The sequence below is a fragment of the Suncus etruscus genome, chromosome 9 (assembly GCF_024139225.1).
Source record: "Suncus etruscus isolate mSunEtr1 chromosome 9, mSunEtr1.pri.cur, whole genome shotgun sequence".
In the NCBI taxonomy this organism is placed as follows: Eukaryota; Metazoa; Chordata; class Mammalia; order Eulipotyphla; family Soricidae; genus Suncus; species Suncus etruscus.
Window position 1 is genome coordinate 49,897,137 of NC_064856.1, and position 18,407 is coordinate 49,915,543.

An 18,407-nucleotide genomic window follows, 5' to 3' on the forward strand; every position below is an offset into this window, starting at 1 on the left:
ATATAACAGGCACAACGATTTTGAGCAGAACTGGAAAATACGTCTCTTATCAAGCAGCTCTTTAATCCTAGTGTTTATAAATTCACATTCTAGCAGTGGTTTAAAGGTTTTACTCTGGTGTTTTAACTCAGTACAACTCAAAAGCTGTTCAGTGAAGACATTCTTTGAGCTTGGCTCTATTCTAAACACTCGAATTAAAGACTTAAGATGTCATAAGTATTGAAGACTTCATGGTCATTCTGTGAAAAATACAAATGAAAAATTGCAATAAAATGGACAATTGCTAGAAGAGAAGTAAAGAGGATACTGATGTAGCTCAGAAGAAAGCTTATTCAGGGCCATCTGGAACACCTTGACTAAGTATCAAAATTTTTAAGTTACCTAGATTAAAACAGAATTCTTCTCAGGCAATTCTATGAATTGTAGCACCCTTGGAAAATATTTGTAGTACAATGTAAAGAATCTGGGCTTTGAAACTAGAGAAATTTGACCTCCTGCCTTGTCTGATTCATTAACTGTGTAAGCAAATTAAATAACATCTCTTGAATTTCAGATTCCTCATCTGTATCATGGGAGTAATTTTACAAGGTTCTCATGAAGTCCAAATTAAGTGACATTTGGGAAAATTACTTCAGACTTAGTAGGTGCACCACAAATAATAGCTCTCCTTGGGAAGGCTCAGAAAAATAGAGGGCTATTGTGCCAATCTTGTTGCAATGCTGTTCAGAGTTAAAAGATTAGATGCGGGCCCGGAGAGATGGCACAGCGGCGTATGCCTTGCAAGCAGCCGATACAGGACCTAAGGTGGTTGGTTCGAATCCCAGTGTCCCATATGGTCCCCTGTGCCTGCCAGGAGCTATTTCTGAGCAGACAGCCAGGAGTAAGCCCTGAGCACTGCCGGGTGTGGCCCCCAAAAAACAAACAAACAAACAAAAAATTAGATGCTCTCTGCAATGGTCATCTTTTTTTTGTTTCTGTTAACCTCTCTCAGCATTAAAACTGAATCCTGAAACTGGAGATATAGTACAGTGGGTAAGGTGCTTGACTTCATGTGACTGACCCAAATTCAATCTCTTGTTCCTTCACGAATCACCAGCACTGAACCCTAAATGCAGAATCAGAAGTAAGCCCTAACACAAATGGGTATGGCCCCAGAACAAACTGACAAAAAAAAGTCAATTTAATTACTAATTATTACAGCTCTATTTTTTACATTGTCACCTTTTATAAAGTTTTATTCTTTTTTTGTTTTTTTGTTTGGTTTTTGGGCCACACCCGTTTGACACTCAGGGGTTACTCCTGGCTATGCGCTCAGAAATCACCCCTGGCTTGGGGGGAATCATATGGGACGCCAGGGGATCGAACCACTGTCTGTCCTATGCTAGCGCTTGCAAGGCAAACACCTTACATCTAGCGCCACCTTCCCGGCCTCATAAAGTTTCATTCTTATCTACCAATTATAACACCTTACCCTTTGTCTAATCTATATTCTGACACTTTTTTTTTTGGTTCTTGGTTTTTATTTTTTGGGTCACACCCAGCAGCACTTAGGGGTTACTCCTGGCTCTATGCTCAGAAATTGCTCCTGGCAGGCTCAGGGGACCATATGGGATGCTGGGATTCGAACCACTGTCCTTCTGTATGAAAGGCAAACGCCCTACCTCCATGCTATCTCTCCGACCCCAATATATTCTGACACTTTTTAATTTCTACTTGAGTCTTATCAATTCCTTGCATGCTCATGCTTTGAAATTTGAGGGACAGTTTAGCATTATCTATGGTGAGCCACTGGAAATTAGAGAAATTATTGCCATGGAAGTCAAAGCCATTTATCTAAATATCAAATATGCTTCAAAAAGCAGAAGACCAGAAGCTACTGCTTCTGGTTGAAAGTACTTTGTTCTTTCAGACCCCAAAGAATTTGAATTTTAATAGTCCTAATTTCATCCCTTTATTTATAGTTGTTGAAACTACAGATCTCTCAGAGGTCACATGGTATGTAACAGGCAAGATAGAAGAAAAAAAACTGGGGCATTGGTGTTGAGAAATGTTCACTAGTGAGAAGATGGGTATTACCCAAAGACAATAGAGATGAGGGCTGGAAGGACCAGCCCACGATATGAAACTTACCACAGTGTGGTGAGTTCATGTAGAGAAATTACTACACTAATAACTATCATGACAGTGGTAGTGAGTGAGAGAAATAGAATGTCCCCTCTAATACAGGTAGGGGGTGATAGAGGAAGGAAAAGGGGGGGCATTGGTGATGGGAAGGTCGCACTGGTGATAGGAAGTGTTCTTTTTTTATAACTGAAACCCAACTACTAACTTGTTTGTAATCATGATCCTTAAATAAATATATTATAGGGCTTGTAGAGATAGCACAGCGGTGTTTGCCTTGCAAGCAGCCAATCCAAGACCAAAGGTTGTTGGTTCGAATCCCGGTGTCCCATATGGTCCCCCGTGCCTGCCAGGAGCTATTTCTGAGCGGACAGCCAGGAGTAACCCCTGAGCACCACCAGGTGTGGCCCAAAAACAAAAACCAAAAAAATAAATAAATAAATAAATATATTATTAAAAAAATGGGTATTAAAACATTGTATGACTGAACCTCAATCATGAACCACTTTGGTGGTTTTTGGTGGGTTTTTTGTTTGTTTTGGGGGGGGTTGTTTTGTTTTGGGCCACACTCAGCGGTTACTCAGGGGTTACTCCTGGCTCTGGACTTGGGGCACCATATGGGACGCTGGGAATCGAACCCAGGTCTGTCCTGGGTCAGCTGCATACACGGCAAACACCTTACTGCTGTGCTGTCACTCCAGCCCAATCATGAACAACTTTGTATCTGTTCCTCATGGTGATTCAGTTTAAAAATTTTAGTAAACTCTTTTTTTAAAAGGATTAGAAAGAGTAAGTAATAGTAGGTGAATATTGTTCCATTTGGCAGGCAAGAAAACAATGACACTTAATGCTTAGGGAACTTTGAAAGCAGTAGAGTGGAGCACATTGTCTCACTTTGGCAGTTTGTCTCACTTTGGTCCTGAGAATAGGCTCTCTTCTTGCCCTATGTTTTCCTCACCTGGAACTTCTGAATCTACGTAACTTAAAGCTATACAATGTGCATCATATAAAATGCATTAGCAGTGCTCTGTTTATTCCAAAGTAATGTTTATATTTAGTATGAAAATTGGGCACTTATTATCTTAGTACATTTCTGCTGCATGCTATAGCTTGAAATCAGGCAAACTGCTATTCAGTGTCCAATCCTGTCTCTTACTTCCATGTGACCTTGAGAAAAATTACTTCACTTCTCAGTTTCGCTTTATCATAAAATAGAATTATGCCCTTGTAGGTTTTTGTGAAGATTATTTCTACATGAAGCACTTGGCAGCATGTTTTAGCCCCATCGTTTTTAGCCTCATCTCTTCTATTCATTACATGTTAAGTACTGTACGTGGTCCCTTCCTTGTCTTGAAAAAAGCTTGAAACTGGTGGGAGGTGCAGAATCCTACATCGGGATGTGTCCTTGTTTGCCTATTTTCAGGTTCCTCACTGTTCGACCACCCCATCATTTAGGTAGTCTCTGAGCTTCCTTTCCCCTCATTTTAACTAAAGAATAAAATACATTCTAGTTAAATGGAAATATTAGGAAAATACTTCACCAGCTACAAAATTTTCTTCAACTCTTAAATTTAATTCTACAAAAACTTTGTATACTGTTGATTTATGGAGGGTATTTTTCTTAATAGGCTATCAAAAGAGCTTCTTCTGGACCCAAAACAAACATTGGTCTTCAAAGTTTGGCATAAAGGAGGTATGCACTCTATCCTGTAAATACTTATCTGGTGATTAAGAAAACTTATATCCTATTGATAATTTATATTTCTTTTCACTTTGGGTATTTTTTTGTTTGTTTGTTTGTTTTGGTTTTTGTTTTAGTTTTTGGTTTTTGGGTCACACCCGGCAACGCTCAGGGGTTACTCCTGACTCTGCTCAGAAATCGCCCCTGGCAGGCACGGTGGAGGGGGGGACCATATGGGATGCCAGGATTCAAACCACCGTCCTTATGCATGGAAGGCAAACGCCTTACCTCCATGCTATCTCACCGGTCCCTTCTTTTCATTTTGTAACCAAGAATATCTTGGTATTGTTGATACTGGAGAAGTATTTATGTGTTAAAAATATCTGTCATTCTCTATTATTATAATTACTAGAAATAATACTGTTGTGTTCAGTTAGTACCGGAATCCAGATACATTTGAATCTTTCCAATTATGTCAGATAGCCATAAATATAACAGCTGATCCTATATATAAGTGATTTTATTTTATATTCATATTACAATGTTTTCTCTTCTGTGAATGTTGGCTTATCAAGCAAAGCCCAGCTTTTTCTGTCAGTACATAAAACTAAGTCTCATTTATCCTTACTTGGTTTTTACCTTTCTTCCATTTTTTTGTTATTGTTGTTGGTGATGGTGGTAGTGAATTGTGTGTGGAACAAAATATTTACTGAATGAAATTTAATGAGATGTGAGGATGAGAAAGAATAGGACCATATTCAAGAGAATACAGGCTTGAAAAGCCAGCAAGCAAACAAGCGTGTCCTTTTTTATTTTAAGAACTTTTCTAGAAAGAGATGCTGATACCATACTGGATTTTACAACCTGCTACCATTTATTAAGAGGCATAATAGAGCAGTTATAAGAACATAGGCTCTGCAGCCACATTCTTTGGAATCAACTATCAGTTATGTCCCTTACACTGTAGTCTTGCTATAGGGAAGGAAGTGCCCATTCAGGACCAAAGACCCAATATACGGTGGTTCCTTTGATCCACACAGGAAAGAATTCAGCATGAGTCAGAAAAATTATATAGAAAATATTTGTTAAGGACTATGAAGAGCAATGTGCTGTAACAGTCAGTCTATATTATAGCATGTTCCAGGGAGAGTAGCACCATCTACACAAAAGTCTAAATAAATGCTTCCTGCAATCTAGGTTGTTTCAATTTGTTAATGCTGGGAGCCAGAGAGATAGTACAGTGGGTAAGGTGCTTACCTTATATGTGGCAGGCCCAGGTTGGATCCTCAGCATCTCAAAAGGTCCCCAGGCACCACCAGGAGTAATTCTTGAGTACAGACCCAAGAGTAACCCCTGACCACACCTGAGTATGGCCATCTTTCTAAATAATTTTAATAAAAATTATCTTACTTCACAAAAAATATAAAGTAGGCAAATAAAGGAATCTCTGTACGGGACATCTAACTCATTTGCAGTGTCAGAGAGGGCTTCCTGAGGAGACTTTAGCTGAGCAATGAAGGAGCAGAATGTTCAGTAGATGGAGGAGACAGCAGGTACCAAAGCCTAGAGTAAAACAGTAAAAGAAAAGTTCAGAACAAAAGCTGCAAATGGAGGTGGTGGATCATAATTCTAAATTTGATGTTGTTTGAATCTGCAAAATAATTCTTTATCTTAATCCTCAGTTAATCCTCAGTTTAGCTATATTTCTCCTCAAGTGTGTTTTGGATATAATACTTGGACATTAGGCAGAACACTCGGAGCATTACTTCATGCCCCAATACTTAATACTTAACACCCCAATCTTGGGAACACAGCTTCAGGCATTCCTATAATCAAACACTGTTCAAACTGAAATAAATCTTAAATCAAGATCAATACTTCTCATTGGATATATAAACTTGGACAGAAGAAATTTGGATATTATGTTTCTAAGTCAGAGCTGTGCACATATTTGCTCTCTTAGCATGCTGCTTCTCTTCACCCCAGTAGCTTGTCCAGTTCACTTGTGCTTTCAGGTTTGGATTTTATCAAGTATAAAGTCAAGTGAGAAGATATTTTGCACATATGAGGAATGGAAGGGAACATAAAAATGACTACTACCTGTCTCAGCTTTTAGGTATAAAGAAGTATAAAGCAGAGCCAACAGTGAAACATTCAGGCAGAGTGTGATGTGTTAGCTGTCACCAGCAGCGTGCTCAAAAAGTTGTAGGAAGCTCCTTCCAAATATTTGTGTTCCTTAGTTAGCAGATTGGCAGTTGACAGCTATGTTTATGTTAAGAGGATTCAACTTTTGATGGTTTGTGTAAAGGATGGAACCTGTACAAAGTTAGAACTTAGATTGATAGGAACCCTTTTTTGTACCCAACTAATACATACATGAATGAATGGACAAGAAGCAATGAGTTAGGATCAAAGGTCATTACATAAATGCTTTCCAACCAAAATCAGATATTCTCAGTTGTTTGGGCAACCCTCCTACAGCCAAGAAGAGAACCCAGGCTTACTTTGTACCCCTTATGGGCTTTCTAGGAAATATATGTGTATATTAACAGAAAAATGTAAACTATAGAGAAATATAAATGAAAAATGAAAATCCCTTAGATTGAGAGATTGATGATTGTTCAGATCTCTTTTGAATTCAATATGCTGAGGAAAGCCATTGGTGTTTTGCTTTTGTTTGTATCAAGAGGTATTAGTCCAAGGCCATAGAGATAGTACAGTAGGTGGAGTATTTGTCTTAGACATGACTGACCAGGTTTGATTCCATCTATGCTTCTAAGCACCTTCTATGCTTCCCTGAGCCTTGCCAGAGCACAGAGACATGAGTAGGTCCTGAGCACTGCTGGGTGTGACCCAGAAAGAGAGAGGAGGAAGGACAGAAGAAAGAGTAGAAAGGAAAGGAGGAATGGGAGAGGGAGTGAGGAAGGAGGAAGGAAGAAAGGAAGGAAGGGAGGGAGGGAGGGAAGGAGGGGAGGAGGGAGAAGAGGGAAAGGATGAATTAACCTTCCAGCATTTTTCTGCCATAAAGAAAAAGGGGATTCATATAGTAAAAGCTGACTGCAATTGTCATTTTATTTTCTCTCTTGATTCAGTTACTGGACCACCAGTTCTCTGAGTCAGTGTCTTTATGTGTGACCTTTGATTTCAGTGGTAGGACATGCCAAGCCAAACCACTCAACTCTTTTTTTCCCCCACAGATGAAGAAAGGGTGATTGGCTTTGCCTCGGTAGACCTCTCCCCACTTCTTTCAGGCTTTCAGTTTGTATGTGGGTGGTATAACATCACAGACTTCAGTGGAGATTGCCAAGGGCAGATCAAAGTTGCTGTGTCCCCTTTGGAGAGCTTGACACACTTCAAAGAAGAAAAACAAGCAAGACGTGGGGTGGAGACCCATGGAGCACAGGTATGTATCCTAATTCACATCTTTAGCCTGTGTGAAAATCATTTATTTGTTGGTACCTGCAGCTTACAGGACATAATTTATAAGTGTTCTAATGATTATAGGATATTTTATTTTGTCATGACCATTGTACAACTCAATATATCAAAAGCCACTGAGTTAAGCCCTTTCAAAGGATAAATTCTTTTTTTTTTTTTTTTTTTTTTTTTTTGGTTTTTGGGCCACACCCTGTGACGCTCAGGGGTTACTCCTGGCTATGCGCTCAGAAGTTGCTCCTGGCTTCTTGGGGGACCATATGGGACGCCGGGGGATCGAACCGCGGTCCGTCCTAGGTTAGCGCAGGCAAGGCAGGCACCTTACCTCCAGCGCCACCGCCCGGCCCCAAAGGATAAATTCTTATACATGTTAATTTTATGTCTTTTTTTTAAATGTATGACATTGGGGATAAAACACAAGATTACATACATGTGCAGCGTATCACTCTTCCAGCCTATCTTAATTTTTTTTTGTTTTTTTTTTTTGTTTTTTGTTTTTTTGGGCCACACCCGTTAGATGCTCAGGGGTTACTCCTGGCTACACGCTCAGAAATTGCCCCTGGCTTGGGGGGACCATATGGGACACCGGGGGATCGAACCGTGGTTCTTTCCTTGGTTAGCGCTTGCAAGGCAGACGCCTTACCTCTAGCGCCACCTCGCCGGCCCCCTATCTTAATTTTTTAAACAAAGTAAGGTTAGTTGCAGTGTGAACTCTGAAACCATTATTTGAACTTTTAAAAACATCCATGACTTTAAAATGATCAGTCTTTAATTTAGAAAAAAATAGGAGAGAGGAAATATAAACAAATCTTTTTTTAAACATTTCTTTCTTTTTTTTTTTTTTTAAGTTTTTTGGGCCAAGTTTTTCTGGCTCTGCGTTCAGGAATCGCTTCTGGCAAGCTCGAGGGACTGACTATATGGGAAGCCAGAGATTGAACATGGGTCTATCCCAGGTCAGCAGCATGCAGGGTGAATGCCCTACTGCTATGCTATCAGTCCAGCTTCCATAACATTTATTTTTTAATTTTTTGGGGAGGAAGGTATTGTGCCTCACCTGTGGTGCTCAGGAAATTATATGCCCTGCTGGTAATCTAACGGGGGTCAGCCACTCACATACAAACACCTTAACTCCTGTCTGTTTCTCTGGCCCCACTATATAAATAACTCTTTCAAGGAATTTTGTTCTTGTTGTTGCTGCTGTTGTTGTTTTTGGACCACAGCCAGAGGCACTTGGGTTATTCCTGACTGTGCTCAGAAATCACTCCTAGCAAACTTGGAACCATATGGGATACCAGGGATCGAACCTGGGTCAGCCACGAGCAAGGCAAATGCCCTCCTTACCCACTGTGTTATCACTCCGGCCCTTCTTTCAGGAAATATTACTATAAAGAAAAGGAGACTTTGTGGGGCCGGGAGCGATAGCATAGTGGGTAGGGTGTTTGCCTTGCATACAGCCCACCCAGGTTCAATCCCCACCATCCCATAAGGTCCCTCAAGCCTGCCAGGAGTATTGCCTGAGTGTAGAGCCAGGAGTAACCCTGAGCCCTGCCAGGTATGGCCCCAAAACAAACAAATAAAACCAAAGACTTTATTTTATAACAGATGAGTGGATAAAGAGATTGTGCTACATACAGAATGGAATACTATTCAGGTATAAGAAAGGAAGAGCTCTTGCCTTTTGCTATTACTTGAACTCAGATGGTATTTATTAAACCATATAAGTTTTTGTGAGAAAGGACAAATGCCAGATGATCTATTACTCATGTATTATATAAAGAAACAAAGGAAATAGACAATGACAAATGAATTAAATCAACAGAAGTAATAGTAGCTGCTGAAAACTAAACCTTGAACTTTGACAACAGAACTGAGGTTACCTGTTTGGGTCTGAGTATGGGGATAGAGCTGAGGGAAAAGGGAAGGACCGGAGTATTAGAAGTGATGTAGGGGCCGGGCGGTGGCGCTAAAGGTAAGGTGCGCCTGCCTTGCCTGCAGTAGCCTTGGACGGACCGCGGTTCGATCCCCCCGTGTCCCATATGGTCCCCCAAGCCAGGAGCAACTTCTGAGCGCATAGCCAGGAGTAACCCCTGAGCGTTACCGGGTGTGGCCCAAAAACCAAAAAAAAAAAAAAAAAAAAGAAGTGATGTAAACTGGGACCAGAGTGATAGTACAGTGGTAGTGTGTTTGTCTGGCATGCGGCTGAACCAGGTTCAATCCTAGGCACCCTATATAGTTCCTCGAGCCCATCAGGAGCGATTTCTGAGAGCAGAGATAGGAGTAATCCCTGAGCATCACCAGGTGTGCCCCACTCTCCCAAAAAAGAAGTTACATAAGGACTTTTACATGTTGGTAGTGCTAAAGGCACACTAACATTGCATACTGAGAGCATTAGCATTAATACTATTATAGCCATATTACCACAATAGCAATAAAAAAATGTTTAGGGACTGTATAATTCATTTTTCACACATGCCTGGTCCAGTCTTACAGTAATAATATCAGTCAATATTAAATTATGAATGCTGAGAAAATAACAGGTAAATGGTTCCTATATAGGAAAGTCTTTTGTTCAGATTCAACTTTGTAGTCTTATTAAGATGAAGAGCTGGACCCGGAGAGATAGCACAGCGGCGTTTGCCTTGCAAGCAGCCAATCCAGGACCAAAGGTGGTTGGTTCGAATCCCGGTGTCCCATAGGGTCCCCAGTGCCTGCCAGGAGCTATTTCTGAGCAGACAGCCAGGAGTAACCCCTGAGCAGTGCCGGGTGTGGCCCAAAAACCAAAAAAAAAAAAGATGAAGAGCTATCACAATCATATTATCCTCTGGATAGACAATGTAAACTGACATCTGTAAGATGACACCCAGCTATAACCCCAAACAAAGGTATTCCCCAAATTTCCTCCTCCTTCCTTAAACCTCTTTATTTGATATGTAAATGCCCATTGGATAGTACCCCTTCTTCTCTCCCTCCCTCTCTCTCCCTTTCTCCCCATCCTGGTATTGGGAATTGGTTCTTAATAAAGAAGAAGGAGTTCCAGCTTGTTGGCTCAGGCAGAGAGCACAAGGCAAAAGGCCATGGTTGCCATGATCATCCTTTCCTGACTAGCTTGGTTTATTATTTCTTTGATACTACCCTGCTTCTTCAGACCTGTCCACCTAAGGGGTTAGAAATATGGGTATGTGAGGTGATCTCACAACCTGTGGGTTTTTATTTTACACTCTGGGTAGAGAATGTAAACTGGCATCAAACCAGGTCACAAACTGATTTGAGCAGTGTATCTGAAGTGGGCAATTCTACTCCCTGCCAGCGCAAGAAAGGTAGCAGTAGGAACCTCTAAACTAAGGAACAAGTAAAATAAATATAAAGTAACTGAAAAACAAACAATATAGTCACAAAATGGGAATAATAATAGTCTAACCTCCTAAGATGATTTTGAAGTTTAAGAAAATGTGGGGCCGGAGCAATGGCTCAGAGGTAGGGCATGAGCGTTGCACATGGCTGACCCAGAATGGACCTTGGTTCAATTCCCCAGAGTCCCATACGGTCTCCTGAGCCTGCCAGGGGTGATTTCTGAGCACATAGCCAAGAGTAACCCCTGAGAGTCACCGGTGTGGTCCAAAATCCAAAATAAATAAATAAGAAAATGTATGTGTGTTGTGCAATGTCCAGCATTGAAAATAATGAGTTGTTTATGCACATCTTAAAATTTGATTTCTGCATGGCTTTGTTCCCAGACGATTTGTGGTGACTGATGTACCATTTTTATAACTGATTTTCCAGATTCCTATATTCAGTCCCTTTTCCTTCCCTGCCTCTGACATGTGTGCAGCATTCTCCAGCAGCTTTGTAAGACAGGCCCCCGAACAACTTGCTCACATTTCTTCAAAGGAATTTGGCTTCTCTTCTACGGGGAGGTGAGTATTTTCTTAATGAAAGAAAAAATAAAGAGTGGATGCATATAAAGAAATAAACTGGCTTATTGTTCCTGTTTTATCAGAGAAAAATTCTAGAGAAAAGAAAAGAGCTTTGTTGATCAATCACAATCCCTAGAAAGCACAGGATCTTAAGAAAGCAGAACTGTTTTCTTTTGGGGGCACACCCAGTGTTGAGTGTTGAGTGCAGTTAGCGAAATAACTACCCTAACAACTATCATGACAATGTTAATGAGTGAAAGAAGTAGAATGTCTGTCTCAAATACAAGCCAGGGGTGGGGGAAGAGGGAAAGAGAGGCATTAGTGGTAAGAATGTTGCACTGGTGAATGTTGGGTGTTCTTTTTATGACTGAAACGCAACTACAATCATGTTTGTAATCATGGTGCTTAAATAAAGACATTTAAATAAAATAGAGAAAAGAATTACAAAAGATAAAAGTAAACTCTTGATGAAGAGTTTGATGAAGGATGTGCTCATTATCTTGACTGTGTTAATGATTTCCAGTACATTTGTCAAAACTCGTGGGGGGTCAGAGAAGTAATACAGTGAGTAGGGCATTTGCCTTTCATGCAGCCAACCCATGTTCAATCCTCGCACCCCTTAGCCATGCCAAAAATAAGCCCTGAATACTGATGTGTCCCAAAAACAAACCAAATAAAAAAATGCTTACAATTACCATACATAAAAATTAACTGTAAGTGAGTCATGTAGATAAAAAATAAAAAGCTAAAACTATATAAAACTTTTAAAAGAAGGGGCTGGAGAGATAGCATGGAGGAAGGGCATTTGCCTTGCATGCAGAATGACAGTGTTTCTAATTCCGGCATCCCATATGGTCCCCCGAGCCTGCCAGGTGTGATTTATGAGCATAGAGCCAGGAGTAACCCCTGAGTGCTGCCATGTGTGACCCAAAAACAAACAAACAAACAAAAAACTTTTAAAAGAAAACAGGAGTAACATATTCATGCCCTTGGCTTAGGCAATGGTTTCTTATATAGAATACCAAAAACATAGTAAGATAAAAATACAAGTTTATTAACATTTGAACATTTGTATCTTTAATACCATCAGAAAAGTAAAAGAGAGGTGCCGGAGTGATGACGCAGTGGTAGGGTGTTTGCCTTGCATGCAGCTAACACAGGACGGACTGCGGTTTGATCCCCCAGCGTCCCATATGGTCCCACAAATCAGAAGCGATTTCTGAGCACATGCCAGGAGTAACCCCTGAGCGTCACCAGGTGTGGTCCAAAAAATAAAAATAAAAAAAAGTAAAAAGAGGGTCTGTGTGATAGTATAGCAGGTAGGGCAACTTCCTTTCATACAACCAACCCGAATTCAATCTCCAACATCCCATATCTCATCTTAAACCCCACCAAGATTGATCACTGAGTATAGAGCCAAGAATAAGCCCTAAACCCAAAAACAAAAACAAACAAAAAGTGAAAAGACAGTTGATTGATACAGTATCTTGATACAGGATACTATTCTTCTCATTACAGATAACACTTAAAATCACTCAGGCTGCAGCTTATTAAGGAGACAGAATCAAAGCCAGAACTGACAAAGCCAGAATGTGATAGTACAGGGTGAACATGCAATAACATTTCAGAAAGGTGCATTGTTTATTGGCTTGTTGATTTCTGTAATTGTTGAGAATTTCTTTTGCACCCATTCATTCCTGACAGAAGCTATATCACAAAAACCCAGGCATCACGTCACGAAGAGCATGTGCAGAACATCCGCAGATTTCATGAATCCCTGCAGCAGGGAGAGACAATCTTGCCAAGTGACGAGAAGCTTATCAATACACCTTTCTCCTCCCATACTTCCATCCTGACTTCTCTCAGGTAAGACCCTCTGCTAAGAAATGGCACAGGAAATCATAAAGGACCATAGGGTGAATGAATGGACACTAGCAGTATGCAATAATGCTTTTTCATCAGCTACCCTGTTCTGAGCAGGTTAGCATAGGGACTTTCTTACATGTTGGTGACAAATAGAAGATTCCTCTTATTTGTTTTGGAATTTTCTCATGGTACTCTATTACTAACCCCCCTACAAGTACAGGAGCTTAAGGTTATTCACCAAATGTATTGATACCACTCATATGTCCACTTTACAATTTACAAATCCTTATTATTCTCAACACTGGATTCTCCCAGACCAACATGTGTCCTCTCCATACTTCCCTATCTTTTTTTGATTACTCAGCTTCTGAACCAGGAAAGCATGATGAGACCTGAAAGGACCATATTAGATCCTCTCTGCCCTTGAATTATCCAGTAAGAAATTGTGCTGTGGGGCCTGAGAGATAGCATGGAAGTAGGGCGTTTGTCTTGCATGGAGAAGGTCATTGGTTTGAATCCCGGTGTCCCATATGGTCCCCGAGCCTGTCAGGAGCGATTTCTGAGCATAGAGCCAGGAGTAATCCCTGAACGCTGCTGGGTATGACCCAAAAACAAAAAATAGAAATTGTGGTGTAAGTCAGGGACCAGAATGATAGCACAGTGGTAGGGTGTTTGCCTTGCATTGTGGCCAACCCGGGACAGACCTGGGTTCAATCCCTGGCATCCCATATACACCCCCAAGCCTACCAGGAGTGATTTCTGAACAGGAGTAATCCCTGAGCACTGCTGAGTGTGCCCCTCTCCCCCCCAAAAAAAAGAAAAGAAAAAAAGAAAATGTGGTATAAGGGGAAAGAATTTGGCTCCAGAATCAGATAGACTTGACTTTCGATCCTGGGTCTTCCATTCCCAGTGGAGTGGACTTTGCTGTTACCAGACTATTGCAATGATACAGATGCAAGGATAAAGGAATGCATAGCAGACTAGACTGTTCATGGAAAGATCAAAGAAGACACATTTGAACAGGTCATTGAAGGAACTGAGCAACACACATGAAGGGTCTTCTGTGCAGGAAAAAAAGTGCTAAAAGCCAGAAATAGCCATTTAAATTCAGGGAATTTGAACCAAGGAACAGCAAGTTATATAGAGGGCAGGTCATGAAATAGCTTGAATGTCTGCAGCTACAAATTTGAGCTTTTATTCTCATATTGGGCCTCACCTGACAATTCTCAAGGACAACTCTGCTCAGGGAGCTATACTGTGTTAGAGATAAAGCCCCCAACTTCAAGCATGCAAGGCTTTTACTCAGCCTATTGAGCTGTCTCTCCAGCCTAACTTTGAACTTTTAGTTAGAACAATGTTTCTCGGGGCCGGGAAGGTGGCGCTAGAGGTAAGGTGTCTGCCTTACAAGCGCTAGCCGAGGAACGGACCGCGGTTCGATCCCCCGGCGTCCCATATGGTCCCCCCAAGCCAGGGGCGATTTCTGAGCACATAGCCAGGAGTAACCCCTGAGCATCAAACGGGTGTGGCCCAAAAACCAAAAAAAAAAAAAAAAAAAAAAAAAGAACAATGTTTCTCAAGTTGCAATTGATGGGAGAAGGGAAGGAAAACAGTATATAGACAGTATAAAACTTTTTGTTTGTTTGGGCCACACCCTGAGGTGCTCAGGGGTTACTCCTAGCTATCTGCTCAGAAATAGCTTCTGGCAGGCATAGGGAACCATATGGGACACCGGGATTCAAACCAACCACTTTAGGTCCTGGGTTGGCTGCTTGCAAGGCAAATGCCACAGTACTATCTCTCCAGCCCCCAGTATATAAAGCTTGAGAGAATAACCTAGGACAGATTGCCTTTAAATCACCACCACCACCCCCCACAGCGTCCCTAAGGTCCCACAAGCCAGGAGCGATTTCTGAGCACAGAGTCAGAAGTAAACCCTAAGTGTCACTGGGTGTGACCCAAAAAACAAAAACAAACAAGCAAACAAACAAACAAAAAAATAAAACCAAGGGAAAAATACTTACTTTTACTTATGTAAAAGATTTGTATTTGAAAAAAACTCACCTCATGAGTTTTGTAAAACAAACTCAGAAAAAATTAGCAAAATTTTCTTGATTGGGTGGGACATTGGACATGAGAATTGAGCAGTCATTTTCCAGGCTACAGGAAAACTAAAATTTACTTTATAAGGAAGTAGGGTATTTCAGTCTCATTTTAGTAAAGTCTAGAGACTGGAAGCTATTTAAGCAGAGCTTTTAGCAGTTTGGCAGCATTTTATTCCTTTAATTACATAACACACTTTTTCCCTTTTCCCTTCCCTGATGTCATTGTTGCAGTGTACCAGGAGTCATTCACCTGGAGCTGTGAGACAGTGCCAGAGGTCAAACTCAGAGCTTCCTGTGTGCAAGGTGACACTACCACTGAGTCACATTCCCAGGCCACTTACACAATAAACTCTGAAACACACAGAGAAAAGATAAAAAGAAACCCATTTACCCCAGAACAGTTTCTGTCTTTCTCAGCACTGTTGCCATTTAGATCAAATATTTTGCTGTGGAATCCTCTCCTATACAGCGTAGGCTATTTAGCATAGTTCCTGACCAATACCCACTAGATACCTCTTCCCCAGTTGTGTCATCCCAGACTGTCTTTGCATGTTGCCAAAAGTCTTGAAATCAAAATCACCATGCAGAAAAAGCTCTGCTGGAGATCACAATTTCTCAGAATCCACTGTTTCAGAATTACATGAAGAATCTGTGGTTAAAAACATTGCTGGGACCCATCTACAGTTACTGATTCAGGACACCTAGGATAGAACCTGAGAATCTTGTATCTCAAGTTTGCAGGGCCAGAGAGATAGTATATGGTTGAAGGTGCTTGCCCTGAGTACAGCTAACCTTAGTTCAATTCCCAGCCCCATGTGGCCACCCCCTGAAAAGAGTCAGGTGTGGCTCCCACCAAGCACAATGAGTATGGGCCCCAAACACTTCTGTAGGATCTGAGCATAACTTGTCCTCAGACTGATAATCCCTGGGAAAGGCCTGAACTCCACTTGCTACCTTTCACCCCTCAACCCCCCAAAAAACATTTAGGCCCAGAGAGATAGTATAGCAAGTTAGTCATTTAGGGATCAGCCAACCTGAATTTGATATCTGGCAGCACGTATGGTCCCAAACCCAGTCAGGAGTAAGTCTTGATCACAGAGCCAAGCGTCAGCCCTGGGCACTGCCAGGGGTGACCCCAAAACCAAAAGAACATAATTCTGGGGCCCGGAGAGATAGCAGAGCGGCATTTGCCTTGCAAGCAGCCGATCCAGGACCAAAGGTGGTTGGTTCAAATCCCGGTGTCCCATATGGTCCCCCGTGCCTGCCAGGAGCTATTTCTGAGCAGACAGCCAGGAGTAACCCCTGAGCAACACTGGGTGTGGCCCAAAAACCAAAAAAAAAAAAAAAAAAAGAACATAATTCTGAATGGAATTCCTTTGTTTTGTTTTGTTTTTTTGCCCAGTAATGTTCTTGCTTACTCTGGCTTAACACTGAGCTGAAGGGAACATAAGTTTACCAGGGACTGGGGCTGGAGAGATAGCATGGAGGTAGGGCATTTGCCTTGCATGCAGAAGGGCTGTGGTTCAAATCCAGGCATCCCATATGGTCCCCCGAACCTGCCAGGAGTGATCGATTTCTGGGAGTAGAGCCAGGAGTAACCCCTGAGTGCTGCCAGGTGTGACCCAAAAACAAAACAAAACAAAAAAAGGCTTACTAAGGATTGAACTCTGGCTACAAGCAAGACATGTAGTAAGGCCATTTAGGTTTTCTTTTTTGCTTTTGTGGCCTCAACCAGCTGTGCTCGTGCTCATGGCTTATTCCTGGCTCTTTGCTCCAGGATCACCCCTGGCAGGGATCAGGGGGCCAAATGGGGTACCAGAAATTGAACCTGGATTGGCCACATGCAAGTCAAGTGCTCTCTATCTACTATACTATTATTGCTCTACCAGTGGTCCTCAAACTATGGCCTGCGGGCCACATATTTATATCTGTTTTGTTTCTTCATTGCAAAATAAGATATATGCAGTGTGCATAAGAATTTGTTCATAAGTTTTGTTTTTACTATAGTCAGACCCTCCAATGGTCTAGGGACAGTGAACTGGCCCCCTGTTTAAAAAGTTTGAGGACCCCTAGACCCTAAGGTCTTCTTATTTTCTTTTTTTTTTTTTTTGGCGGGGGGGGGGGGTCTTCTTATTTTCTAAAGCTATCAGTTTACATTTGTTTGCACATTTCCACTACAGCAATTTATCCATGTGACATACCCCAGATATATATATCTATGTAAATTCACTGTGATTTGATAGAGTCGTGGCTTCAAGTGAAAGAATAAAGATGATCTTTGTCTCTCATCTAATTTGAATTTGATCCTGAGACATCCTGCATACTAGCCTGAAAAAAAGGATAGAGAGACTTTCAGTTCACTTCCCAGGTGTTGGGTGTCTGTGTTTTGCCAATTGTTCTAAGCACATCTAGGGAAATAAACAAGTTTCAGTTAATTTTTATTACCAATTGCCAAGTTTAGAAACTAAACTAACACACAATATAAAAGTAAAGTAAAATCTAAAACAAATCATTCATAAAGATGCTGAAACAAAGGGATTTAAGGGAGAGTTGGCCCAGTGGTGAGATAATGGACTTTGAAAGAAGAAATATGATCTGGAGCTTAAAAATGGAATGAGAACAATAGGGATTAGTCTGAACTCAGGTTCCAGCATACAACTGTATGAACCTAGTTGGAGTAGAGCTCATCTATTTAAAATATATATGTATTAGAGCTTGAATCTCAGCTGTTGAACAGCCATATATCACTACTTACCCTTGGACAAATAACTTTAATTTTCTGATCTTCTGAAGATCCTATTTGTAGAATAATTGCTGATCTCATTGGGTTGACTGAGAATTCAGCTAAACCATAAAATATAACAAATCCTGTGAAAGTAAAAATGGTAGTGGCTGATGTGATTTCTCATTGGACAATGGTAAGAATGAACTTAGTCATTAACTCAGCAAAGGACATGTCTGGCATATGTGAGGCCCTACATTCAATTCCTAACACCATGAAAGAGAACGAATTAATTTAATAGCTCCATTAAAGAATTTGGATGGCCCCTCATTCATTGTCTCTATGTACCATAAATGATGCAGTGAAAGATTCGTAATGCACTTTGGTCACAATAAAAATTTAAAAAAAGAAAGAAAAAAAAAAGAATTTGGATGGGCCAGAGAGATAGAACAAGGGGTAAGGTGCTTGCTTGCCTTGTACCCAAGAAGCCTTAGTTTGATCCATAGCACTACATATACTTCTACAAGCCCTGCCAGGAGTTTTTCATGAGCACAGAGTCAGGAATA

The 18,407-nt window shown here is 41.1% G+C and overlaps 1 protein-coding gene across 2 annotated transcripts in view; it reads left to right on the forward strand.

Annotated features, from left to right (window-relative positions):
• The window catches only part of C2CD3 (C2 domain containing 3 centriole elongation regulator), a 132,161-nt gene that overhangs the window by 88,089 nt on the left and 25,665 nt on the right, over positions 1-18,407 (forward strand). The window contains exons 26-29 of one of the 2 annotated variants that reach the window (XM_049780242.1): positions 3,750-3,814; positions 7,000-7,205; positions 11,018-11,151; positions 12,856-13,017. In XM_049780242.1, the coding sequence (XP_049636199.1) occupies positions 3,750-3,814; positions 7,000-7,205; positions 11,018-11,151; positions 12,856-13,017 (567 nt within the window). The remainder of the gene's footprint in view (positions 1-3,749; positions 3,815-6,999; positions 7,206-11,017; positions 11,152-12,855; positions 13,018-18,407) is intronic. The other variant, XM_049780243.1, reaches the window with a different exon arrangement.